The sequence below is a fragment of the Lonchura striata genome, chromosome 2 (genome assembly GCF_050655825.1).
Source record: "Lonchura striata isolate lonStrDom1 chromosome 2, ASM5065582v1, whole genome shotgun sequence".
NCBI lineage: Eukaryota > Metazoa > Chordata > Aves > Passeriformes > Estrildidae > Lonchura > Lonchura striata.
The window spans coordinates 62,842,668-62,869,803 of record NC_140704.1 but is presented as its reverse complement, the minus strand read 5'-3'; the positions used below and the strand labels follow the sequence as shown (position 1 = coordinate 62,869,803).

General features: G+C 37.1%; 2 protein-coding genes across 11 annotated transcripts in view; one reads left to right on the top strand and one right to left on the bottom strand.

Annotated features, from left to right (window-relative positions):
- LOC110472824 (endogenous retrovirus group K member 8 Gag polyprotein-like) overlaps positions 1–27,136 on the top strand; it is a 399,368-nt gene that overhangs the window by 315,027 nt on the left and 57,205 nt on the right. For 4 of the 5 annotated variants that reach the window (XM_085573506.1, XM_085573515.1, XM_085573502.1 and 1 more), the window contains exon 1: positions 26,310–26,449. The exons of the other annotated variant lie outside the window; for it this stretch is intronic. The gene's annotated coding sequence lies outside the window, so the exon portion shown is untranslated. Of the gene's footprint in view, positions 1–26,309; positions 26,450–27,136 lie in introns of those variants that run through there. 5 annotated transcript variants of the gene reach the window in all.
- PRP4K (pre-mRNA processing factor kinase PRP4K) lies at positions 2,094–27,091 on the bottom strand. 6 transcript variants are annotated; one of them, XR_014953319.1, is made up of 20 exons: positions 27,015–27,091; positions 22,112–23,302; positions 19,044–19,217; positions 18,613–18,768; positions 17,793–17,874; positions 16,076–16,286; positions 13,603–13,676; positions 12,160–12,250; positions 11,630–11,777; positions 10,263–10,400; positions 8,925–9,078; positions 7,939–8,053; positions 7,306–7,457; positions 6,766–6,852; positions 5,819–6,096; positions 5,324–5,458; positions 4,764–4,809; positions 4,157–4,243; positions 3,288–3,333; positions 2,094–2,279 (listed from the first exon to the last, which is right to left on the bottom strand). XR_014953319.1 is itself a non-coding variant. In XM_021534866.4 (15 exons), exons 1-15 carry the CDS (start codon positions 27,050–27,052, stop codon positions 5,893–5,895), a joined length of 3,015 nt encoding a protein of 1,004 aa, XP_021390541.3. In that variant the 5' UTR covers positions 27,053–27,091; the 3' UTR covers positions 4,556–5,892. The 6 variants fall into 6 exon arrangements, 1 of the variants encoding a protein (XP_021390541.3); XR_014953317.1 differs by having other exon boundaries at positions 5,324–6,096; XR_013340669.2 differs by having other exon boundaries at positions 4,764–6,096.

Here is a 27,136-nt window from a genome sequence, read left to right as displayed (position 1 = left end):
TATAAACATAAATAGATTGTCAATTACTTGCAAATAAGAATGGACGTGGGATATTGGCTTTAATGAACTACAAAGCAATTTGGGTCAACTTGTGAAACCGCCCATTTCCTACCCTGTCAGAGAGTGATGGATGTTCTCTGTAGAAGAAGGAACCTATATGTCTAAATTTGCTCTGCCAGATTGATTTAAGCCTCCCACAGGCAGTAAAAGGATAGGCATTCTGTGCAATTCAGATTTAATTTAAAAACTCACAGTGACAAAATTGTCATTATTCTGTGTGAAGGAGATCACCCAAAGGAACACTGGTTGCAGGCAGTCCTCACATTCATCCATAATGCTGCATCTTCATTCAAGAGGCTGAAAGGAACACACCTTTACCAGTTTAACTCAGCTGGCCTAATCTGTCTGGATATTAAATCTAGACTAAATTTCATGAAATTATTACAGAACTCTGTGTGTTGCCTTCCTAGTTGACTAGTAGATACTCAAGTAATCATTGTATAGAGGTCAGCTTGGCTTTAGTTGAGCAAAACCTTTTCCTTTCCCATGGAAAAGCTGCAGCCCAAATGTAAAGTTATTTTACATGGGAGTACCTCTTCTGGATAACATTTTTAGGATGAGCTTTATTTTAACATAGGAGGAAGATTTGTAGAGTATCTGAGCTGTCCCCTTTACACAAGTTTTGCTATCAGGAGTTAAGAGCTGTTTGAAAAGTGAATATGCAGAATATCAAACCCAGACTATTAAATACTCTTTTTCTTGCTATGACAGATTAAGGTGGTTACCTGTAATTTCAGCAATGAATTAACTTAATCCTCTAAAAAACTATGCTTGCACCTGATACTATGTCAGATTTTGTGACAGATCTGCCTCTCCAAACGGAAACTGTAGCTAGCAGGTTCAAATTGGCTCTCAAAGACTTGAACATGTCACTTGAACATCTCAAGAGTTTCACTAAGAGCCTGTGAAAAGGTCCATTTCCTTTAACAATACAGAATTAGAGTTTTAATGCTTACTGGCAATCGAGAGTGCTTTCTTTTCTCCCTTCTTGTGCCCAGTAACTTTTGTTATCAACTCCTTTCTTTTTAAAGCTGTACAGACTTCCTTTGCTTATTAGTCTTGGTAGCTACTATCAGTCCCATTTTTCAGACTAGGTGTACTTCAGGTATCCTCAGGGACCCCTCCTAGTTTCTTTTGTTGCACTCTCACTTAAAAGTCACTTCTGAGACTGAACCATCAACAGTTACTCTATCAGATACAGCCTATTAATTTACACCTTCCCATAAGAAGCATAAAATTACTTCTCAGTAACTTAAGTCAAACACTGAATCTTTCTAAATGTTCATGGGTTTTCATTATTTTATAAGTAATTACCTCATAGCTACTTTATAGATACCTGGCCCACAATCAATGTTTATGAGGAAGTAATTAAGACAGTGAAAAATTCAATAGATGTATGATGGAAGGAAGGCCAAGGTTTTACATTTAGAGTAAGTATTGTCACAAGTTAATTTTAAGGTTTAATTATCTACATACATATATGAACAAAACTAAGACACGGAAGTGTACAACACACTGGTAAGTCTCACTTCTGTACCCCCACACACGTATACTTAATAATGTGATACATAATTTACAAGTTAATAAATGAAAACATACATTCCCTCCCAATTCACCATGCTGCTACTCCCCACCTATTTTTTACCCCTTATAAAGATTAATCTGTAAGTATATATGGCTTTCTTTCACTGCAATACAATGCGATTCTTTCATCCCCTGACTCAGTGCAGGTTAATACCTTGCTATAAAAGATACATAAAGACACAGTAAAAATAAAAGTCAATCCACATTAAATCTTCAGTTTTTTGAGGGTTTTTTTCCTTTTTGAGGGGGGCTTCCAAAACGATAGGAGAGGCAATTTAACAAAAGCTCCATTTTACATGTTCAGGAAGGAGATTCTCTAATGCCTCTGATATCTAAGGAGGCAACCCCATTCAAAGAACTACACATAATTTCTGGTGCATTTAAAAATGGTTCATACATTTCACAGCTTTACAGTAGGATATGGAGGCATAACAGAAGACAGGATGAAGTAAAGTTTTAAGCATAGTTTATTAATTTCAAGCAACTGCCACTTCTCAACATCCTCCACCCACATTACAATTTTACACATGCTGTAGAAGATCCCTCTATCTCCAGCAGTATCACAGTCTGGTCTGCCTTCTGTATGGGGGTCAATATACACATAAAGGTTCTTCAGAGGTTTAATGCCACTTATCCTATGTATGGAGATAAAGTATTATTAAAAAGGTTTTAAAGGAATCATTAGCTTCTATCAAAAACTCTTGAACAGTAATTAATTATTAAACTAAGTAGTATACACCAAGGTAATAAAAACACATTCTAACTCCACAGGGCTGGAATCTTGTTTTTTTCAGAAGGCTTGGAAAACTGAGTATATTAAAGATTAAGCTCCTTATCACCACGAGGGAGAATGTAACAGCAATCAGGAGAGTAGATTTAGCCAAACCTTCTGTATGTAGGACCTCTAACAAAGACATAAATTAAAAATTTGTGCTCAGGAGGAAAAATTAAGTTATCCTCCTTACCAGATGAGCTGAGAAATTTTTCAGTGTTGCACAGCTGTTCTGTTTGCACCCAGCCACAACTGTGAGAATTCAGCTGACTGTAGTGGCAGCCACAGCTACTCTCCTCAGAGACCTCAGGCTCTGGGACAGGCATTACCCAAAACTGGAGAGGGGCCTTATGGTGTCAAAAATTCCCAGAACTAAAGAGTTTCCTACTGTTGTCAACAAGAAGTACCAGCTGGATGGGGGACTGAAATCCACTTTTTTGTTTAAATAACCCCTGCCAGCTATTCTCTGTATAGATGATAAATTTGACAGAATTGAAACAAATCATGAAACTCCTGAAGTTAAAGAAAAAACTGCATCACCTGCTTAAATGTTTTCTGGTTATCACATTTATTTTAACCAAATATAATGGCCCTTTTTTTTTAGTAAATGTAATAGATTTTGTACTGCTCATTCTATCATTTTAAGAATACTTAATTTAAGGGCAATGCTAATTGACCTGCATTTAACTGCAATAAAAAAATCTCTTAAACCAGAAACAAAACAATCAATGTAACAAATTTTAATACAGCAAGTATATTTCAGGAATTATCAGTAATGCAGCAGTGTTAATTCTAAATTGAAATGCTGGAAGCTAAAAGATTAAGACAACTAGATGAAGTGTATTTTTCATATCTTTTATAAGACAGAAACCTTTGTTCATATCTTCTGGTAGCCTTCATCTTCTTTTGAGCTGCACCTACAACACAAAGAACAAGTAAACGAGCAACTTTATGCTTCTCCAGAACAGCTTAAAACAATTCTGTAGGCATTAAGGGGCATCTTTTCTACTGCTCTGTTTCTGTATCACCAACTCATTTCATTGTTTCATATTCCTAATTTAATAAAGTACAAAGCAACAGAAAGACTAAGCTATTACTACAGCTGTGTAAAAGTGCCCTCAGACGTGCTGCCTATGTTGTAGAAGTGCAAGTTACACTTGCTGTATTTAACAAGCAAGCAACTAGTGTTTTACTAAACATGAAAGCTTAACTTCTCTCATTTCCTGTATGAAAAAGATACCTCAATATGTAGGAATAGGGAGAGATTAGTTTTTATTAGGGATTTTACAATATAAATTGAGAAGAGACAGGTTGACAGTTCCAAATAGGTATACAAAACCACCCATCTCCTGCTTGTTTTCGTAGTTAGTTCATTACAGCTCCTCGGTGGGGTATTCCCCACCAGCAGAATGACCTGCTTTGTGGCATTTTTCCTCATGCTTGAGTGCACTAAGAGTGCATGACTGTTGCCATTATGTACCTAGATGGATACAAAAATCCTTCTTAGTTCAAAGTATTATAAAGTATGTGAAACCAGTGGGGTTTTCACAGCCTGTCAGAATATATTAATAAAAAAATGAAACGATGAACTTTTTAACATCATCAAAGAGAACATTAAAACAGCAGTATGGACCTGAAAAGGTTGTTTCTGTTTTCCTCACGCTGTATAACCAACTCAATTGTCTCAATCTCTTTTAACTTGTTGCTAAATGTTTATCTACACATGCTGTCAGAAATAACCTTGTTAGGAAGCTGAAGTTGGTGTCTCAGCAAATCAGACCCATGGAGTAGGCGTTGAGTGGCCTGTGACTCGCTTTCCTTTTTTCTCTTTCAGCACCATCAAAAAGGAAAAGTGAGAAAAACAGCACAAACATTAGTTAAAGCCTGAATTTAATCCCATGTCCTACAGGAATAATTTCATTACAATGAAAGCAGACAGACAGTATCTGTAGGGTTTTCTGCTTTGTTTTTAAGCAGTGATAATTATCTATCCAATTAATATAGCCTATAGCTCTCCCAAAGATCATAACATTTAATAATCCCTTTAATTAAATGATTAATAGGAAATGCAGGGGCAGGTCTTACAAATTACCTGATTTACCATCACTGAAGACAGATTCTTTTAAAAATGGCTACAAATGCCTTGTTCACAAAAGACTTTATTATCTAATGATGCATACTGAAAACATACAGAAATCTGCATGGTCCACTTTACATGCAGCAGAACAATCTTCACTTTACAATAAGTAAGTGTCAACTGTTTTATGCAAGAGACAACACTTTAAAGTCACATTTCTTAAAGAAAAGCTTCATTTACAAAAGAAATAAAAGGTAAAGAAGCAATTACCGCTTTTAAAAAGCAGCTGCTTTGTTCAAGAGTGGAAGGTTTATGCCTGTATTGAAAGACAACATGATCACAAATAATGAAAACAATGAACAAATGAAACACTTTTAGCATAAAGCAGTACACTTTCAAAATGACATACAAATAGTTAAAAATTTTCATTATGCTGTCTACCTATCCTTTAGATATAAGGTCTTTCAAATGAGATCCCAACATATGTAATTACTAAATGAAAACTCTTCTGTAAGTATTGGTTCTATGTCATAGTGAACTGTATTTAACAAAATGTATACAAAGTCTGTAGCAAGTTGATTAAAAAAACTAAAGTAATAAGAAACAGTACACTGAAGGCGCTCTATCCATCAAGTGCGCTCTCTCCCAGTTTTAAATGTGATGAACAGAACAGAAGTTGTAACTATGCCACGGTTGCAATGCCAGAAAATAAAACAAGATCATTTCTCAAACATGCAGGGAATTCTGCCACAATGCTATTGTCTCTCATTTGTCAGTTGTTCCAGTAAAATAACAGCTTAAACACCGGTGATGTTGATGGGTTAGCTTACCTTCAGTGTACTGAAAGTTGTACACAACCTGCTTTAAAAGAGGAGACCATCCCTGCAGGCAGGCTCAAGAAGGAACAGACCCCCTTCGGCACTGACTACACCAAGGGCATGCTGCTGTGGCCTGCACACACACACCTAGGAAAATGTGAATATAAACAGCATTTATGCTGGCCATTTTGTAAAGACAAAAATGAAGCCAAGTCTGCTAAAAACAAATCAACCACCCAGTATTACTTCTCTCTTTTTTTTTTCTTTCTTTTTTTTTTATAACAGATGCTTTTTTCTTTTTATAATATATATGAACTGCAACCATATACATTAGCATTGTACTTTTGTGCAGTCTTGGCAATTAAAACAGTTCTACAGTGAAAATTTTCACATAAGACACAAAACAGAATTACTCTAACATTTCTAAAAGAAATATCAGCCTTGATGTTAATTCAAATGTATCATTTCTTCCTCAACTTTGCAGGGGAAATATTTATGTTTATATACATTAATAACTGCTGTGAAATTTCTTCAGTCTTTGTATCTTAATTAATCAAACCCTTTGAACTTCTTCATCTGGTTTAAATTTTCTCCTGGATGAAGGCGTGCTGCAGAGCCTGGTTGATGCTAATCCGTTTAGCTGGGTCTAGCATTAGAATCTGGTCCAACAAGTCCTTAAGCTGGTGCACTTTTTTACGCTGGTCTTCAGGGAGTCGTTGGCACCCAATCAAGTCTGCTAAAAGGTCCTTGGTTGGATTAATGGTGCTCATAACAGTAACCTTCTCCTACAAACACAGAAATGGTAGTCTTGTAGAACAGAAGTAATGCACAAACCCCCCATCCATCCCTTCTACAGAGCTTCAGCAGCAGCTTCTCTGCAGGCTTGTCTCTTTTCTGAGCAGCAACACCCTGCCCCACAAGGCCTCATAAAATCACCATGTGCAGAGAAAAGAGCAGCAAAAACACTGTCGAGGGGGGAGGCCACCAACAGAGGTTCACACATGAACCTAACATCCCAGTTAACTCAGAATGTGGAAGTCCACATGGAAAGTTCCTGTATCTGTCCACTATTTTGTGATTCTTCTTAAATATATCTCAAGATGAAACCAAAATTAATAGTGACCTCATACAATATAACCATATCATACTAAATGTCCTCCTACAAAATGAAGGCAGAATTTCTTTCATTAATAATTTAAGGATCAATTATATGGAGATACCCTGTATATCTACCAGATGAAATTTAGTTTTCTTAATCATGTTCCTACATCCTAGGGGAAAAAAAATACCTTTGGCCATTTTATAACTATGTAATCTGTCCATACTGCTGCAAAAGACTTTCTAATAGCTTATAAAATCTTGTTTTTAAGTATGAAGTCAAGGTACATTTGAAAGACCATGTAGTAGGAAAGCTTGGAAAAAGTCATGGGTTAGTCAACACATGGAGGACTTACCCTTTCCGTCACTTTATCTACTTCTATATACATAAAGTTGAGATTTTGATCAAAGTGCTGATCTTTGAACACACCTTTTCGAATCATCTGGAAAATGAGGAAGAGGCAAGACTTTAAGGCAAGTTCTGTGTCTTACACATTTCACAATTAACATCAATGTCTATTAATTTACTAATGTAAGTAATTTTATACTAATACAAAAATACCAAAGGACAGGAAGTGATGTTGAGATTGAATACAAAGATGCAGTTCAAACCCTTCGAAAAAGGACACAGTAACATTCATTGACTTACGCATTTTTTTCAGGTCAGTGCTTAGAGGGTTTCTGCTTTCACTTTATACTTAAGTCTATGAAAAAGAAGCTGTATACTTTCACTTCATAAGATTTTAAATCAGTATAAATTATACAGTCAGAGAAAAGTCTAGTATTTACTCTTAAGAAACTGTATATATGATAAGAAACAGAATTCCAGGACAACAAAGACTAAGTTCTACTGTTTATTAGAGCAGTTTCATATATTAAGTACTTATTTTTCTTACCTTGTTTGGCATCTTTCCTTTGAGATCCATGGCAAGTTTCAACATATGATTATTGGTTTTGCCAGGAAACAGTATTTTTCCTGTATAAAGCTCATATAATGTGCAGCCTACAGACCACATATCTATACCATAGTCATAGATTTTTCCTATAACTGAAACAGAGCAATTCCAGTTAATTCCATAAAGGCATACTTCGATATAATATCACAAAAGCAGATAAAATGAAAAAGTTCTGATTTTTAAACTATATTGGCACTGCTCTTCTTAGGAATAAAAAGCTACCATAAAAGAAGGATGTAAACCTTTTAGCTTTTGAAGTATCCCTATTTTAGAAAGGGAAGCTTTTATCTAATGCCTAAAGTGATCAGCTTTAAATTAGCAAAAACCAGGAAACATTGCTCTAAATTGAAACATAACTATAACCCATCAAAATGACTTTTCACTGAGCTGATCACCAACATACGTGAAGAGTCACATGAACATGCCTTCAAATTCTGAATTTTTGACAGCCATCATACTCTCAGAGTCATGTTTTGCTAAGACTAGAGGATAAATTCAAGTCAAATTTTCATCTGCTAATACTGGCAAACTTGCTGGTATGTGATAAATGTAGCTAATCCAAAATGTACTTACTGATTTCTGGAGCTCGATAAAATCTACTAACTAGATAGGGTGTGATGTCATTATCTGCGACGTGTGAAGCTGAGCCAAAATCACAAAGCTTTAGTATCGTTTTAGACTCGTTCACCTGCAAGTTAAACATAAATATCCATTAGCACTACTTGTGGACAGAATTGATAACAGAACTGTAAAAGTGACAACACATTTAACTCAGAGACAGGAAAAATATTCAGACTTTAAATTGAAGTTCCTTCCTCTCGGAATTCTAAAAATTATAAAAGTTGCTCAAAATGAGAGTTAATGTCTTCAGATCCTACAAAATACAAAAAAAGGTCAGTTTCATTACTTTTCCCATAACAAAATATCCATGGACCCAGATTTCATTCCACATATTGAAATTTTACCAATTGAGACTTGCAACTCCAGTATTTAGAGTACCACTTTTAAAACAACATATTATTCACATCTCATGCTTAGAGATGTGAATAGTAGATTTTACTGCTGAGACAGTAATAAGAGAACATTTTAGATTAATTAAAAATCTGAGTTTGTCACAGGGATGATGTCCAAAAAAACCAAAGGAAACCACTGGATTCCTCTGATGTAGCTCTCATGCCCTACTGGAAAAGAGGCATTAAGGACCTTTCCCCATCATCTCACCCACATAAAATCTCCATTCAGACTCAAACAACCTGTTTCCATTTTGTAGAAAGCAAGAACATCTCTCATGTATTGATGGGAAAATTTCAAATATTTCTCCTATAAGACACTGTCCTAGTTTGGAAAGTCTTTCTATAAAGATAGAAGAGGGTGAATGTTTGTTTGAAAAAGATTTTATTTAGTTGCTGTGTTGTATTTTTTCTTGCTATTCATACCACAATATCATTTTATATCAAAGTGCCAACCCCTAACATTTTCAGTAAATTTGACTTCACCTAAATTAACAGGATTATATGAATTACAAATACTTCAAAAGTTTTAAATTATTTGTTACTTACCAAAATATTATCTGGTTTAATGTCTGCATGTAGGATATTGCATCTTTTAAGAAGTTTTAAAGCCAGGAACAATTGCTGGCTGTAGGAACGCACAGCTTTAATGTGGAGTCCAACATCTTTCCCATACTTCTTCAACACCTCTCGTAAATTCATACTGTTAAGGGAAAGGGGGAAAGAAAGACTTGGAAAGAGCTTAACAAAAAAACCGATAGTGGCCTCCTAAATTCTACAACAAACTTGAACAATCCACTTAGCTTTACATATTTTTTGAGAAATGTAGCATTCAACATTCCACTGTGAGCTACAGAACTGAATTTAAAAGGCTGGTCAATCAGCTCTGTCTTACGCTGTGTAATTACTTACTGCACTGGACTTACTTAGTTCAGAGCGTATTTGTAATCAATATTGATATAAGAGGATTTATTTACACAATAACAGCATTTTCTTAACAACCATAAACCTTTTGTACTCCTTTTTCTCAACCATAAATGAAAAAGGACATGTGCAAAAGATAAAAGCTGATAAGATTTTTTGTGACTTAAGCAGCAGATTAAAAGACCATCATTCCAGGACAAAAACATAACTGGACATAATTAAGTAAAAAATGTCTTCTCAAGAGATAGTGCAGCACAAGACAATAATTTGTTCTACAGCTTATTAATGAAATATGATAGTAATCTCACAAAATTTGCATTGTTTCAGTATAACTTATCTTCACCCCAAACATGGCAAAACTCAAAATATGACATAGACAGAAAACTTGGGATTTGAACAACTGATGTCTCTAGGTAGGAAAGGGGACTAAGACAATTAAGATATCTTATCTACCATAAAATAGTATCTACAATCAACTTGTCACAAGACCTTAATTACTTGAACAGGAAGTAAGCATGCAAAGAATTACTGTAACAATTTTCTCCCTAAGGCTGTTACTATATGTGTATTCTTTACAGAATATACAACATTTCCTGAATCTCTCTGGGAATGCAACTTAACACAAACCCTTAAAATGAAGAATTATGAAAACTAATAAAAATACTGACATATGCAAAAAATCATCAACCGCAGTACTAGAGAGATGAACCATCTTTAATACATTTTCTTGTTTCAAATATTTTCCAGGCAGAAAAATCCAAACAGTGCTGAAAATAAATCAGAAATAGTCCAGTAGACTGTGAATTTGTGCCTACAGACAATTTTTTTTTTTCAAAGTTCCTTGTATTCTGGAATCTTGGCACTAGAACAAGGTATCAAAACAACAGCCAAATCCAAAAAGGTAAAGAAAACACAGTAGTACTTTTATCTTTTACAGAGAACCCCAAACATTTGTTATCTTACCTGAGTGGCTCAAATACCAGACAGAGATGTTGTTTGTGGTAGAAATGCCTAAACAATCGTAGACAATGAAACTTGTCATCAGGATCAGCATCATTGAGCTTCTTTAAAAATTCCAGTTCTTTTAGGCCAGTTTTTTGCCTGAAAACAGAGATATGTGATTATAAAACAAAATCAGTTAAATTCTAATATCTTTTTAAATATAAACATTCATTTGCGTGGCTATAATTATTCAGGAATGAGAAGTGCCCTGGCAATACTTAATGTACAACACCCGAAAAACCAAAATCACAACAATGGTTTGCTGTCAGTGACTACACACTAGGAAAGTTCATTTAATTCCTGGATATTCACTGTACCTTTACAACCTACTTATCCTTTCCTCATTCTCAGTTGCATCTAAAGCTAAAATTTGATTTTGTCCTGTAATGTGACAAATTTCAAACAGCACTCACTTGAGAAATTTACTTTTTTAAAGAAGTGCTTCACCACATACAACAGTATTAAAAGATTTAAACTGAACTATGTATTTAATTACACATCTAAGCTTATTATCTATACAACATACCAAAGTGAACACCTTCCCTTTTGCCTTTAGAACTTCTCTAGATACTTAGTTGTATAATAAAACAAATCCAGTTATACACACAGTAAGACAATTTTTAAAATTTCCAAGGTAAAATACATGGAAAAGATTTCCATTTAAGTTGTCATTAACAGAAGAGGACACAAGAAATTACTGTGTAAATACTGCAACAGATGGTGAAAACAAGTATTGTAGACAAGTCAAGTCCTCAAATGACATAGCTTAAGAGATACTACCTGTTAATGTTCACCCATTCTGAAAGACAATTTTTATTTTGTATTTCAACAGTGAGACTACCATCTCCTTTTATCCTTTTCCACGTATCTCATATACATGCAAATGTTTAGAAAATATGCACAAAAAGTAAATGCATGGAGATCTTTTCGTAAGTTGCAGATGATTGACTGGGATCCATCCCACAGCCTGCTGAATAGATTTGATCCATTGAAACAAAATTTTTACAGTTCACATCTCCCACCTCAAGAAACTTAGGGCTCATAATTCGCTGTAACCTTGTTTCTTGCTATCACTGTTCCCTGCAGTTTTGCAAATGAGAAAGTGCCTGATGAAAATGCAAATACCCTTCTTCCTGTGATAGCTGTAAAGAAGTGTGGATACACAGTCCTCAAGTGCTTCCCATTATCTGGCTCATACTAGCAGAAAAGGCAGGAATAACAGCTGTGATCTGTTACTTCACTTGAAACAAAGGGAGATTCAAATCACACCATGAAAAACTTCAACTGTTCCACATGCTTTCTAACCATCAAAAAAACCCACTACTTACATAAGTTCATTGTTCCTGATGATTTTCACCGCTACTTCTTGGTTTGCTCTGGCCATGTCCCTGGCTCGCACTACATTGCTGAAGACTCCCTGACCAGTGTAACCATAGACATTGTAACGTTTATCTAGAACTTCACCGATATTAACACCTGAGGGATAAAACCAAGCAAGTTCAAGTTATGAGGTATAAACGTAATGGAACTTTTTAAGAAAAATAAACCATTCTCTAGCATTACAAAATATGAGGGTAAACAGCAAGATCCTTTAATTTCATGGTGTACAATGTTTTGTATCACCTAGCTTTGTGGAAATTATGGGGAACAAGGGGTGGCTCTCTAAGTCTGGAGTCCTTTCAAAACTGAGGTTAAAACCTGCATGCTTGTTTCATCCATTACATTACACACTCAGAGAGAGCTCTGGGTTGTTCTAATGCAGATGTATCCCATCTGCATTAGAAGAACATTTCAATACTTTTATACATGAGGACCTTCACTCAACATCTGTCCTTGCAGATAAACAAACACAACTTACGGTAATAGCCTTCTGCATCTGTCCAGTTATCCCTGAGATTGGGGTTTTCTTTGAAGTCTTTTCCAAACCCAGCAGCTCTTAGACGAGCACTCTGAAATAAAAAGAAAAGTAACAGCTTTGCTTGTGTGCTCTATATTTTCCTTTGATGGTTACTTCCCAAAGCTCTTTCTCCCTACTAAAAAACTGTTCTCTCCACAACATAAACACACTTATGGTTGCAGGAGAGAGAAACAACTTAATGTTATTTACATACCAGTATCTAAAGACTGATGCATGGAAAGAGGATGAGATCAACCAACAGAATTATTATTAAACATAAATGGGCAAAGTATCAATTAATACTCACAACGAATTTATATAAGTCACAGTAGAATGCACATTTTGGACCATCTAAGTAAGACTACTTATTTACAGTAAGTTTATAGTAAAAAAGTTCAGTACTTTGCATGGAAAACACAACTGTTTAAGCTTTGAATTTCTGTTCATTACATGCTACTTGTTTCATACTGTTATACATACTACCAAAACACTTCTACAACTGCTGTTAACATCTCTTAACATACTGGGTAATATTTTAATCACTAATTCAAAACTATGAGTAAAAACGTTTATCTTCAGTTAAACAACAGTTTCTGGAAGGGGGAGCTGCTCACTTATAAGCCATATAAATCCCCACTTTTAACTTCTAAACTTTTAGAAATGCACCCTCACACACACACTACCCTTTTCTGCGTCAGAGGGATACCATTGTTATTACTAGAGTGAAACCACAGCCTGTGTTGTATCTGCCATAAAGATCCTCCAGTTAATTTTGGTTTAAGTTAAGAAGAAAGTTCTTGTCTTTAGTTATTTTCAACAAGGCACAGGATTTATAGAGAATGGCATGTTAAGTCTCAAAAGTAGTCACTGGACCAACAATACCTGAGAGTCATTGCAGCATATTTAGAGAAGAGCTAATGAAAAAGTTTTAAAGTAATACCAGGCAATTTACCTCTTCATCCCAAAAAAATCTCCAAACCAACCACCAGATTACTCCAACACAGAATCATTAGTCAATTATAGTATCTTACACATTTTTTAATTAACCATATATGAATCTCTGGAAAAAGCTAATATCTAGAATACTGCAACATGGTAACAATAATAAGTTGAACTTATAAATAGATTGATGTTTTTACCATGTGCCATTGTATTCAAACAGCAGGTGAATTCCCCAGTCACTAACTCTGGTAAAATTGCCACTAGTTTCAGCAGGTTTTATTTCACTGAAATACTAATTAAGAAGCACTCTGCCTGCCTCGGCTGACCAAAAGATTAAGAACATACGAAGTCACTTAGCATGAGCTTTTACAAATCAAAGTTCTCACAATCCTCAAGTGACAGTGACTCTAACATAAATCGAGCAGGAAAAAATCATACATTTAATCTCCAAGAATTACCTACATCAAAGTACGCAGCAAACATATCATCTGATTCTGTGAACATATCAGGAGCTAGCAGCTTCTTCTGAGATGAACCTTAAAATGAAATTCAGAATACTCAACATGAAAAATATGTCAAATGATAACTCTGTTGCCAGTATAATTTGGCACTTGGTATCTTTACAACATTGGCAAACAGGTAGTTCTACTAATGTTTCTAGCAAATACCATTTCACATTCTAGAATATAAAACTCAGACTACTTAAGTTCTTCAAACAACTCAAAAATTTGTATCTCTTTGAAAAACTACGTGCAATAGTTTTCAAGTAAGCATAACAGAAAGAAGAAAGTACATACTTATATGCTCCTTACAAATAATGACTATATATATATGTATAGAAAGAACTAAAAAATTACTATATGTATATATATATAAATACAGTCATATTTCAAACAGTTTTCAATACATAAGTTCATGCTTTTCTGCTAATCATAAGATATTTTACCAAAAGCCAAAGTTATAAAGCCCAAAAATTCTTTCTTTGGAAAATGTTTTCTCCAACCCTGTTTAGAAGGACTCAGTGTGCAGCTTTTTGTCAAATACAATGTTTACTATTATGTTAAAGAGAAACATTTTTGTTATGGTCAAGATTATCCCTTTCTCACCTTTTAATAATCTTTAAATCCCAAAGACATTTTACTTGGTTGATAAGATAAAAGCAAAGAAATATAAATGAAGTACACATTAGTAAAAGCAAGCAAACTTGAAACGATTTCATTCATGTACACATTATGGCAGCCCTCCGTGAACATGGGAAATTGGAAACCCTCCCTTCACTACGCAATGGAGAAAAATAAACGATTAATTCAGCTCAGAGGCTTCAGGTCTTGTGATGCACAAACTCCTTCCATACCAAATAACCAGACTGAAATCTGACAGCATAAAAAAATCATCCAGCATACTGATACCACTATTTCAAGGCATAGATCTGTCACCTGGCATTTGTGGGGAGGCAGTTCACACCACTGTTTTGAGCTACAGACCCTTCTAAAAAACTTCCTCAAATTTTCCTTTTAGTTCCAGTTACCTGTACTGGGCTGCAATGAGTTACTGACTAGTTTCCTAGCAACTTACTGCTCTGGCCCTGTAAGAGGTCAGCATAGAAATAAAAATTTACTCTTGCAGAGGAAGATAGCCCACTGGTTTTGGCTGTTGTTAAAGCCACCTCCAACCCAGAATCCTACCACCCAGATGTGAATGTAACTTTAAAAACCTTTTTTACATGTCCATGTGGAACATGCTTATGTAGTTAAGACTTAAATTTTCATATGCTTTAATAGACAAAATCAGAGAGCAGTACGTGCTTTGACAAAATAGGAAAAACACATTGTCTGTTAGACATAATAAACCTAAACTTGAGGTTTGCAAAGAAAGTAAAACGGTTCTTTTCACCGATGCTGCAGGAGAACAGTCTGAAAACACATGCCCCAGGGGAACGCTAGGATAAACTATAGAGCAGTACAGCAGTCCCAAAGAGATACAGGTTTATTACTTTGAAGAGAAGCATCCACTAGAGACAGCATTTTTAGCCCCCAAAGATAAGTGTAACACAGGACGTGAAATACAAGCTAACTGCAACTCTCCCTCGGAGGGGCTAGGCAGGCTCCACAGCCCTCATTAAACATTGCTATTGCAATTAAACTGTAGAGAGAAACCAAAGCAGCTTAGACTTGCTCAAATACAACCACACAGCAACTGCACACACCTCTCACTACTTGGAAGATGCACAGTAATCCACTTTCAAAAGACAAGAAAAGCAGCAGACTTTCAATACTACAGGGTGTGCAGGGAGATGTTCCATGTTCCTTTTGCTGCAGCTGGCAAAAGGCAGATTTTATATCAAAATTTATTTAATTTCAACATGGCTGTACAATGGAGTACATGACAGGGGAGAAGACAAAGAAAATACCCATTTCAGCAGCTATGCTACTAAAATGAACTTACTAGCAATGACCCTCAAAATCATTTGTAATCATTAATCTTAATAATTGTTAATTACTACAGACCTACCTATATTCTTCTGTCATAGCGGCTTTGACCAAAAAAAGTTATAAAAGGAGCATAACTTCCAACCCTCACAAAATAAACTCCTAAGACTATGCTAAGCTTCTAAGAAAACAACTTGCCTCAGTGAAAAATTTATAAGGGTTAACTCTTAACCATATAGACAGAACGGTTATTAGCTCTTCCAAATGTAAAGCACAAACTGTGTTAAGAGTTACTAGACATACAGAGAAAATGTTCCACTCATACCATTTTTCCTAATGAGGAAGATTTATTTTAACGCTATGTTTTTAGTAACATAACATTTGCAAAAACGTTCACAAGTTCCATCCAAAAAGCCAACCTACTTCCTAGTCTGGAAGTATGTAAGTAAACTAAGCTAAGTGTCGGAGCTTTCATAAATTGCACTAGAGAGATGTCAGAATCTCACCATTGTTCTGTTCAACCGTCATGAGGTTGTGCTTGGCTTTCACTGATGCCTCAAACGTGTCCACATTTTCCCGTTCATACTCCTTAACATCAGCAGCAACTCTTTCTAGGATGTCGTCAGGAGAATTTGAGCGACTACGTGTACTACTCTGAGGACTGCTTGGTTCAGATGGTAAAGATATGTTACTGTCTTCTGTCTGGCCTTTGTATTTCTGAAAAGAAATTTACTTTTTAATAGCATATCACAGTTTAAACATTTTAATATCCACCCTTTCAATGGTTTGGGCTTTCAGCTGAAACATTAATCTTTGCTTTCACGATCACCTATGTCTATAAAGACAACAGATTATTTTCAAAATGGGATATAACTTCTGAAAATTCAGTTTGTCACAATGCACCAGAGTCCATACCATAAGACTGAAATATTAATGTGTGTGCTTTAGTCTTTACATTTCTGTAAAAACAGATTATCACTAAATATTAACTACTTAGTTATGTACAACAAAATGTCAGCAGCAACAAAATTATTACTAAACCATCCTGGCACACAAACACTTAATACAGTCTTTGAGGAAAAATTACTTATTTTATATCCTACATTCTAGAATATTTCCCAGTTTTATTAGTGTTATAGTACAGAAAAGCAGCTTTTAGATTAAGTTTTTCTTTATGTGAACTATAAATCCTATTTATTCATTGGTGTTGAAAAATTTCAAAAGCATTAAAAAATTTCAAACATCATCTTTACAATTTTTGTCACCCTTAGGTACTATGAAATTATACAGATCTCACTTCCCATCCCAAAAGGCAAAAATCAAGATGAAGAAATGCTGCTACCCCTCAGTTGTCTAGGTGGAACTATTCAATAATACAAGCAGAGGTTTTTCCATTTAGGGAAATCGGCTCTGCAATTTGCTTCCAGTCTGCAATAACATCAAGTGTAACTTTAAAAAGAATTTATATGGTTTGGCTCAGTCACAGCTCTGAAGGATTTTTCAATGGGCTTTACAACATAAAACTCAAACCATGAACAGTATTTTTAGTCCTATTTAAAATAAGCACTATATTTAAGCCAGTAATTTTGTACCCAATACTAAATAAATACGCTACAGCATTTTGCCTATGTTCTAATTGTGTGCCAAATCTCACCTCTGAAAAGAGATAGCTGACTCGTACTGTACAATGACACCCCCTTTGGCCGCAGCTTCCTTCAGGGGTTTTGCTCACACATTACACCTGTGATTACTGTTACCTTGTTACTGGAGTAAGAAGTTCAGGCAATTCACATGTGCTTTTAGGGAGGAACCTATGCCAGTGGCTTTACAAAACTGACAAGGATAACTTCTACTAGAAGCAAACTGATCAGTTAGGTTAATCAATATATAACTTACTGTTACACTGATGTTGTTGTATCTGTGATACAGCTACAGAGAAAACCTACAGATGAATGTAACTGAAGAACATTTTTAACATGCCTTAAGACCACCAGAGAATGTTTAACTGTAGCAAAAAATGACTCACAGAAAAGTCACTTCAGTTTTAAAAGAAATGCTGTGACAATAGAAATGCAGAGTTTAAGAGAGACTAACATTTACAGTGAACTAACTGGAAAAATACAGCAATAGGAATTACTATTGTAATGTAGCAATATGCAAAGAACCTTCCATTACCCTGACATTTTACACTAAAACACAGAATTAGTTCCTGTAACCATGTACCTGAACAATTGCTTGCCGCTGTAATCTCCTTTGTCTTATCTCTGCTTCTTCATCCTCTTCTTCCAAATCAAAGTCTTCAAGACTACAAAAATATGATATTTTAATATCACTTCATAAACATATTATCTACTGAATTATCTACTGAATTTTACCAAGTGAAGTTGCTTGGCATATAAAGCACAGAACATATTGAACAATAGCTGTTCAAGTGACTCAGAAAGCAATGCAGTGTATCCCACTGCATATATTTACATTTCCTTACAAAAAAAATTCATCTCTTGGTATCTCATTGGGACTTTCTGCATTCTATTTTTAATTGCAAACCATTAACAGCTCTCTTCTAAAAGACAACAAACAAACAAAAAATCCTTGTTCCTTTTCACTGTAGCATCATTTTTCTTTAATTATTTAAGAATGCATACTCTTGCACAATTGAATAGGCAGATGTTTAGGAAATATAAGCGCAATTTGCAGACAGCAGCTAATCCTTTCAGCTATTAAAGTTTTTCCTCAAGCAGTAAGCTTTACCAAACAGACCAAAAGTTTTCACAAGATACTGATCAAGCTGAATTTAAAAATCTAATGATACATCATCCCCACAAGTCTGCCCACTAGCCAACAGGTCTTGGTATTTTTTGCATATTCCAAGTTTTTCAGATTCTCACAACACTAATTTGACAAGACTGCAAGTACAACGACATGATCATGGTTTTTGGTAACAACTCAAATCTACACCATCGAGATAAATGTTAGTTCATTCTTGCTATCAATGGAACTGCAAGTTATAAATAACCAGTGTAAGTTAGAAATACAGTCTTACTTTTCATCTGATGAAGACTCCTGTTCAGCTTTCATGCCCTCAGAAAGACTACCTTTAAATTTGTCTTCTTTAACTTTGCTTCTGCTCCGACGTCTATGGCCACCACGTGACCTGGACCTCCTTCGAAGGCGAGATCTACTTCTTCGGCCTCTATCCCTGTTTGATAAGAACAAGAGATTTGGATTTTGGGTTGGGGGTTTGTTTTGGCTTTTTTAAGAAAAGAAGGAAAGTCTTTTCAGAAAACATAAAGACACTAAATGATTCCAAGTAATAAAACAATTTAATTAATGGAGGACAAAATGAATTTAACTGTGCTAGCACATATGAATATGAAAAAAAAAATAGCACTGTCTTTTTACACATACAATAGCAATCCTTATTCTTTCTGTAATATCTTACAAAATACACTTAACAACACAGGGTGTCTTTACCTCCTCCGAGGAGATCTACTCCGCCTTCTGGGAGATCGGCTACGTCGAAGGGGTGTTCGAGATCTCCTCCTAATGGGGGACCGAGATCTTCTTCTGGATGGGGACCACCTGCTGGGTGGGCTGACATCCTTGGATCTTTCACGCCTAGACAAAATGTCATCCCTGGTCCGTGTTCTTAAAACAGAGGAAGAGAGTGGTAGTAAAAATCAGAAGCAAGCTGAAAACAAAAAAATCTATTCCCTCTAAAAACTCACTTGAAAAATCTTACTGCAGGTGAGGGACCACAAGATGGGCTTCTGAGGGAAGGATGGATAAGTAGGCTGCAGAGCTGGCTGCCCTTCCTGCATGTCTCTCCCCACCCTAGGAACTGTGTGCCCATACAAAGATCTAGTTTAGGACAAGTCTGGAAAGAGCTCATTATTACTACCACAAAGCTAAGAGAGGTTTTAAAACAAAGCTTGTGTTTAGGTCTTACATAAATAGTGGCCTGTTTTCATGTTTACCAGACACAGTACTGAAACAATACATAAACCCCAAAATCTTATACTTGAGAATTATCTCACCAACTTCCCACCATATTATTGAAATTTAGGCTTAGGGTCATGCTTCTTCACAGTAGTGACAATAATGTCTGTTTCAGTTTGGGCACTACAACTGCATGGCTTCAACATTTCATACATTCTAAAACAGCAGATTAAAACTAGAATACTTAACTAAAATCTAAACATCCCTTCTCAAATTAAAAAATAATTCAAGTCTGATACTATATACACTATTCAAAATTAGTTTATTCTTGCCTAAAAGGACTCAACTATTCAAGAAAAAAATCCTTGATGGGATTAAAAAGCTTAACTGTATGACAGCAAGAGGTCAGTCAAAAACTGGAAAGAATAGAAATTATAAATTTAACAACTACTCTAATGAGGCTGCATTAGAACTTGGAAAATAGTTTCACTCTATTTCAAAGGAAATGTTACTACTCTATTTTTTTCCTGCTCCTTAGTTTTGATTTTTTTTAGTAAGCTGGAACAACTTGGAATAACATGTGTCATATCTCATCAATGAACAAAGTACCTTAGGTCTGAAAGACTAATTCCACCCATTCTGCGATTTTTTCATTTGTTTTGAGCCTGCTACATCAGTTTCAATTACCTTAACTACAGATAATGATCAGACATACAGAACTGATGCAAAATAGTGAGGCAAAAGGAAAATGTATGCATGTGCAGAGTACTGGCAGTTTCTACAAGGAATTACTGTACTCAAATGCTGGAGTAGGGCAATACCTTTAGCTCAATTAATTTACATTACGTTCTTGTGAACAATATTGCACAAAAAGGCACAGGATGAAGAGTTCCAGGTTTCCTGACTAACACAGTAGTTGTACTGCCAAAACCTAATCAAAATACCTATTACAAAAAAAAATTCATTCAGAGATCACAGAGGTGAGATAAAAAGTGGGAGATGATTAAGAATTCATAGTAACATCACATAATGTGTAACTTCAGTCAAAGACCTGAGAAGCATCTTACAAGATTAGAACACTGGAAACAAACTTGAAAAATGAAATTACTGGGATTTTTTTTGTTGAGACAGTTCATTAAAGCTCCTGAAATTCACTGGCAGTTTGAGTAATTACAAGTAGTTCAAACTTGAACACAGGTGGAATTAATTCAGATGTCTTACAAGGAAAGATTATTCCTGCTGATCTGCAAACACCTCCAGCAGAAAATATTTTAGTAGTCCCCCACTCACATGCTGCTCACCACGCAGTTACAGAAGTATGAATTTGACAGCAAAATTCTAGACACATGCATCACTTGAAATAAGTGTCTAGACAACCAATTCAAGCTGGCTGCAATGCAAGCTGTCAAGAAAAATGAAAACTGAAAGATGCAAAACACCGCAGAGGAAAAGTCGACTACTATGCCAGAAAAACTCAGTGGTCGGGTGCCGACACATTCCTGATTCACCAGAAAGCAGCCAGATAAACTGGTAGCATTTAAAATACTTGCTTGATTGTGTGAGCATCATTGGGACCATTCTCCAAAGTATCCAAAGATACCCCATACCTGAAACCACAGTAACCTTCAGTGATTCAGGCTGAAACTTTCACATTTTTAGTAAAGTGCCTATTCGTTAACCTTTGTGGTTCCAATTCATTTTAAATTCATACTTCTTAGTTCTCAGACTGGGTGAAGCTAAACCCCCTGATACAAAGTGTTAAATTATTTATTATCCAATGTCGAACTCTTCTGGCTCTTAAACTTCTTACAGCTAATGAAGTAGCTTCCAAAAACACATACACTTATATCGTTCTCTTCTTAGAAACTCGCCACCCAGGCATTATTAGCTTTCAAATTGCAAGATAACTGCTTTTGTAATTTAAATGTATTTTTAAAAAAATGCCAAGACTATACCAACACAATATACAGTTATCTATCCTTCTCCTTTAAGTGTATGCAAAATATGATCATTACATACAGCAGTCCAAAACAAAGCAACATTACCATCCTGCTAGCAAATGAAAATCCACAATATTTTGAAGAAGAAAAAAAAGACCCTGAAAAGGACATCTTGATATAAAGATCTGCTTACATTCACACATACTGACTCTATCATTAGGGCTTTTTTTGAGGCGAAAGAGGGGCTAACTACCCACTTTTAGCCAACACTTATATGCAATACTGGAGAGGATTCTCACTCCACAGAAGTTTTGGAAAGCAACAGAACTGCTGATAAAGAAACAAAATAGAAGCCAAATTCTGAATCCAACTAGAGATAAAAAGGAGAATGCAGTTACAAATCTTGTTCCCAGTAATGATGTGAGCAGCAAATAACTTAGCACTTTAACAAGTAGAAGATGAATTTGCATATCTGACAGCTGGGAAGAATAGTCTTTTAAAAAAAACCTGAATACATATAAAGTAAACTCATGATATAATGTACTATCTGATGACCTTTTGTAATACCTATTTTCTGAACAAAATAAGGAGATAAACTCCAAACTAGAAAATAGTTCATCCCATAATACATTTTTCTGATGGCTCATGACACCTTTAAATTACCTGGGAGAAGAAAGACGCCTCCTTTCTGATTCTCTTCTTTTTCTTTCTGCAGATCTACTCCGCACTCTTCTAACCGGAGAGCGGGTTCGAGAGGGGGATCTACTCTGTTTAGATCTACGATCATTAAAGAGAGGGGATCTACTTCTTCTTGACTTTTCACGCTGTTTGGGAGATAAGCTTCTCCCTTTTGGGCTGCGGCCAGGTCGTCTAGGGGACCTGTTTTCTTTCCCTGAAGAAGCATCTTTAGAAGGAGATTTAATTGGCTTTTTTTCTTTGTCAGTCTCTGATCTCCTAGGTTTTCTATCTTTGGACCGTGATCGTCTATCTTTGGATTTACTTCTTAGTTCTGCTGGAGATTTAGATTTTCTACGATCTCTGCTTTTGCTTTCATTTACAACTGGAGACTTTCTGCGGTCTCTTGATTTACTTTTATCATCAGACTTATTTCTATCCTCTGGAGGAGACTTAGACTTTCTGTTTTTCTCCTGAGATCTCCTCTTAAGTATTGGAGACCTAGATTTCCTTGTCTGATCTTGAGACTTACTTCTCTTATAAGGACTTTTGGATTTCCTCCTTTCTTTTGACTTGCTTCTAGTAGTCTTTTCTTTGACTCCATCAACTCCTGCCTTGGCTTTCTTTTTGTCAGATCTGTGCCTAGTCCTTTCTTTTGATTCACTCTTACTTGCTTTCTTCGAACTAGTTTTATTGTCCACAGGTTCTAATTTCCCCTTAGCACTTGACTTTGTTGTAGGTCTTGTTCCATTTCGTGCTTTTTCATTAATCTCACCCTCTTCTTCAGATCCCGACTCATAACCTTGTAATATTAATCCCATCCCAGACTGGACTTTTCCTTCCATTAATTCGTTTTCAAGTTCAGCTTTCAGCAATGCTCTTTGTTTCTCTAAGTCTTCCAGAGGAGCCAAAAAATCAATTTTAGTTCTTTTAGCTGGTCCATCTTCTTTGTCAGAGGCATCAGCCACCTCTTTCCATTTATGTTTCTTATGTTTGTGTCTGTGTTTATGTTTTTTGTCCTTGTCATCTTCTGAAGTATGTTTGTGTTTCTTGTGTTTACTTCGGTGTTTGTGTTTCTTTTTTTTGTGTCTGCTGTGCTTGTTCTGAGGTTGGTCTGCCTCTGACACTTCCCCATTTTCTTCATTCACACTTTTCTCGGATGCCTCAGCATCCTCAACCCTGCAAAAAATAAAGAGATCAGTACTATAAACTCACTGTAATCCTTTATCTCATGTTAAATAGACAGCCTTTTATGATAGAAACTAACTGGCATTTATTCACCTACCTTTGAGAGAATTAAAAATGTACCACCAATTTAAGTAAGTTGTAACAGCAAACACACTTCCTCAGGAACACAGCTACGGCTGCAGAATGAAACAGTATGGAAAGAACAGACAGCAAATGCACTGACAAAACCAAATGTGTGGATGGAATCAATGCTTATGCCTTTACATTCAATTCTGAACTACCTGTTAATAGCATACAACACTGCTGAATATTTATTTGTCAGTACATCCTCACCCATGCCACTTTCTGCTCCACCCCAATGCCTAACCCAAGCTATGCCTTTAACAAGCATTTTCAAATGGAAGAAAACAGTTGTACTCCAAAGATAAAAATTAATTTCAAGGTATGATGCTGATCTTATTTTAAAATCTCATACAGAGCTGACTAACTCTCTTAAGACTTTTTTTTTCTCTAAGTGCACACACCTGTCAGAAAATCAAAAAATGGAAAATAATTTGTATTATTTATGCAATATAGGGAACACTATTGAGGAACAGGATAAATTAAGGAAGTCTAATTTCAGAGCAGATTTCTGATAGTATGCAGCAGATTGGCAGCTTCAAAAATGTGGTAATCTTGACACATGTAAAATGCCATTGACCAAAACAGCTGAAAGTAAGTGTACAGCAGGTTATTAAATTAATAATATATGTTTCTTCTAAAAAGAATATCTTCAATCAACTATAATTTCTCCAAATAGTAACTTCAAAAAACATAAAATTCAGTCCTGGCGTTACATATCTCCTAGTATTATCTTCCATAGCCACTGAAAGTGGCTTAGCAATAGGGGTTTTTACAGTGTTTAGCAAATACCTCCCCATCTCCTTCAGAACATCAAGTTACTGTCTTTTAATACCGACATTTGCCTTTTGAAATAATATTATAGGTGCCAGTGCTCAGCTTTCTACAAATCACCCCATCTAAACTACAGCTTTGAAATTTACTAGTTACCGCTTTAGTAACTTAAACATAGCTCTCTGCTGTATACTAAGCCTCATTAGGTGAAAAGAAATCCCCCAAACATGACAGTCAGGAGCAGGGGTTTAATGTACACAGAAATGTGGAAATGACCTTCTGAACTCTACTGGTTTCAGTTGTTTCTGAAGAGCATTATCAATCATCTGATCCAATAAATATATCAGAGACATATATTCTACGCCAGACCTAAAGGACAGCACCTCACTACAAATTTGATTAGTGTCTTCCTAATTAAGGACAGATCTTCAAGCAGTGCACATTTACTCTCTCTTGCTTGAGCTAAGGCAAATTCTTGTACTAGTAAATAAAACTGACTTTTCTGCAAAGTACACTAAAATTATTGGCTAAATTTTTTTATTAAAACTTTAATGCTATGAAATGATCAATGTCCAAAAGGAACAAACTGTTTGACTTAAGATTATAAAATATTCAGAGACTTAACTCAGAATGCTGCTTGTCTTTTACATTTTTATTACTACTTCTGTTTATTCAAGGCATACAGAAAGGTGTTTTTATTAACTGCTACCTCCTTACACTCCATACCATTATGATAAGAATATCAAAACAAAAGAGGAAAAACTGGCTTAAAAAGAGCTTATTTTATCTTGTGCTTGGCATTATAAAAAGTTTAAAAAAGAAGAAGCATTAAATGCAAAACTTCTTCTACTTGGATTTGTCATCCTGAGCAAGTCCATCTGTGACATAAGTGGGGAAATGCGACAAGGAGAATTTTAAGGGAACTATGTGCCCTTCAAAATTTCTTTCAGTTGGATCTAGGATCCTGTGTAAATCCCCAGTTAGCACATTAAGGTACTTCAAGACATTATAGAAATATTACATACAATACAAATCACATCTGTTCAAGCTGTTCTAGGTAAGTCTTCCTTCTCTTAATAGCAGAAAGTGACACCAAAATCTTTAAGTAAGTTATTTTGCTATTGTACGTATTTTGGAGTTATGTAATAACTACATCTTAAATTCTGGAAAAGCCAGCTGGTAGCTAAGGTGCCAGACGAGACACCTCACCACAGCAGCAGCTCAGGCCACTACAGGCTGCCAATACAACTTCCAGCTGTCTTTGTAACTCAACAATAATATTAGGTTCATCAATATGCAAGAAACAGTTCAAGTTTTCTTCATGTACAGGGATACATTTATTTCAAGTAATTTCATTAAACTGTGGATAAACTTTTACTTCCATTAAATACTTCAGAGACGTAATGACATGGATGAAAAAGCCTTTTAAGAATATTTCAGAAGGTGATGAGGCATGTCTACATGTTTAGGTGCTAATGGCTTTAAACAGAGAGAGACTGTGACATGAACCTGTCATAGCCCTACTTTTTCCTATTTTTGAATTCAAGGAGAAGAACTGAAGGAAGTTCATAAGGATGTGCAGTGATTTCACTCATCTTCTTCCTTCATATAGAATTCCTATCATCAGCTTCTACCTTATTACTTAACTTTCTTCTCTACAATACTAAACGCTATTCTTCATGTGCATGTGTGTTACACAGCCCACATGTATTCCCACTGCTTTTCCTCACCTGTTTTCTACTCCCAGGATAAACAACAAAATCAAGCCTCAAATCAAAACTCGTTAAGGAGAAATAGACACAGAAAGCAGTTCATATGACTAAAATATTAACGCAGAAAAGAGCAGCGATAGCGCAAGCAAGATCGTTAACTCCCAGAATTTCCAGAAGGTTGTGTTCAGGAGCGCCTGAGTGCGGACAAACCCAAACCCCACGGCACTAACCGGGGTGCCTGGAAAACGCACGCCCGGGAGCCCCGTTCCAGCAGGGAGGCGGCAGCTCGATCTTCGCTTCCCAACGGGAGCCGAGACTTGCCAGTCATTTCGCGGGCTGGAAGGAGGGGCTGGCGGCAACAAATCACTTTCTGCTTCCACCAGCACGGGCACTTTCTATACCGCGAGAGCGGCCAGGGCCCGGGGGAAGGAGGGAGGGAGGAGAGTTCGCGGCAGGGCGGGCAGCGGCTCGGCGGCCCCAGGGCAGCCGCGGGCCCGAGCCGCCCGGCCCCGCTCGCAGAGGGGCCGTGGGGGTGCGTGTACGCTCAGTGGCGTGGGGGATCTCGGGGAGCGCCGGCCCGGACCGGCCTCAGGGATGCCCGAGCCCTGCGCGCCCGGGCGGGCAGCGGCCTGGCAGCCGCGCGGAAGATGCGCGTCCCTCCGCCCCGCGTCCCTCCGCCCCGCGTCCCCGCGGCGGCGGCAGTCCCGGCTCCCCGCGGCACCGGCGGGGCGGGAAGGCGCGCGCGGGACTCCCGGGGACACGCGCCCGCCGCCGCTTCCCTTCCCCCTCCCCCCGCGCGGCCCTCCCGAATCCACGGGCGGATCCAGCGCCCCGGGCCCCGCCGGGCGGCCTCGCCGCGGGGCCAGCGGCGCCTACGGCAGCCCCGCTCCCCCGGAGCGGCCGCCTTCCCCCATCCTCCTCTCCTTAGCCCCTTCCTCCTCCTCCCTCACCACTTCCACCCGGACCGCTTCGTGTCGTCCCCGTCCCGCGTGTGTGTGCTTCCCCTCCCCAATCCCCCCGCCCCCGCTTCTCCCTCCACCTCCCTTCTCCCCAAAGCTCCAGAGCGAGCAGCCTCCCCCGCTCCAGCCGGTCCTTACTCGGGCGCTCGCTGCTCGGGCTCGGCCGCGGCGGCCATTTTGAACTTCCGAACTCCTTCGCTGCCGCCGCCGCTGGGAGGGGGCGGGGGGGAGAGCGGGGCCGGAAGTGAACCCCGCGCGCG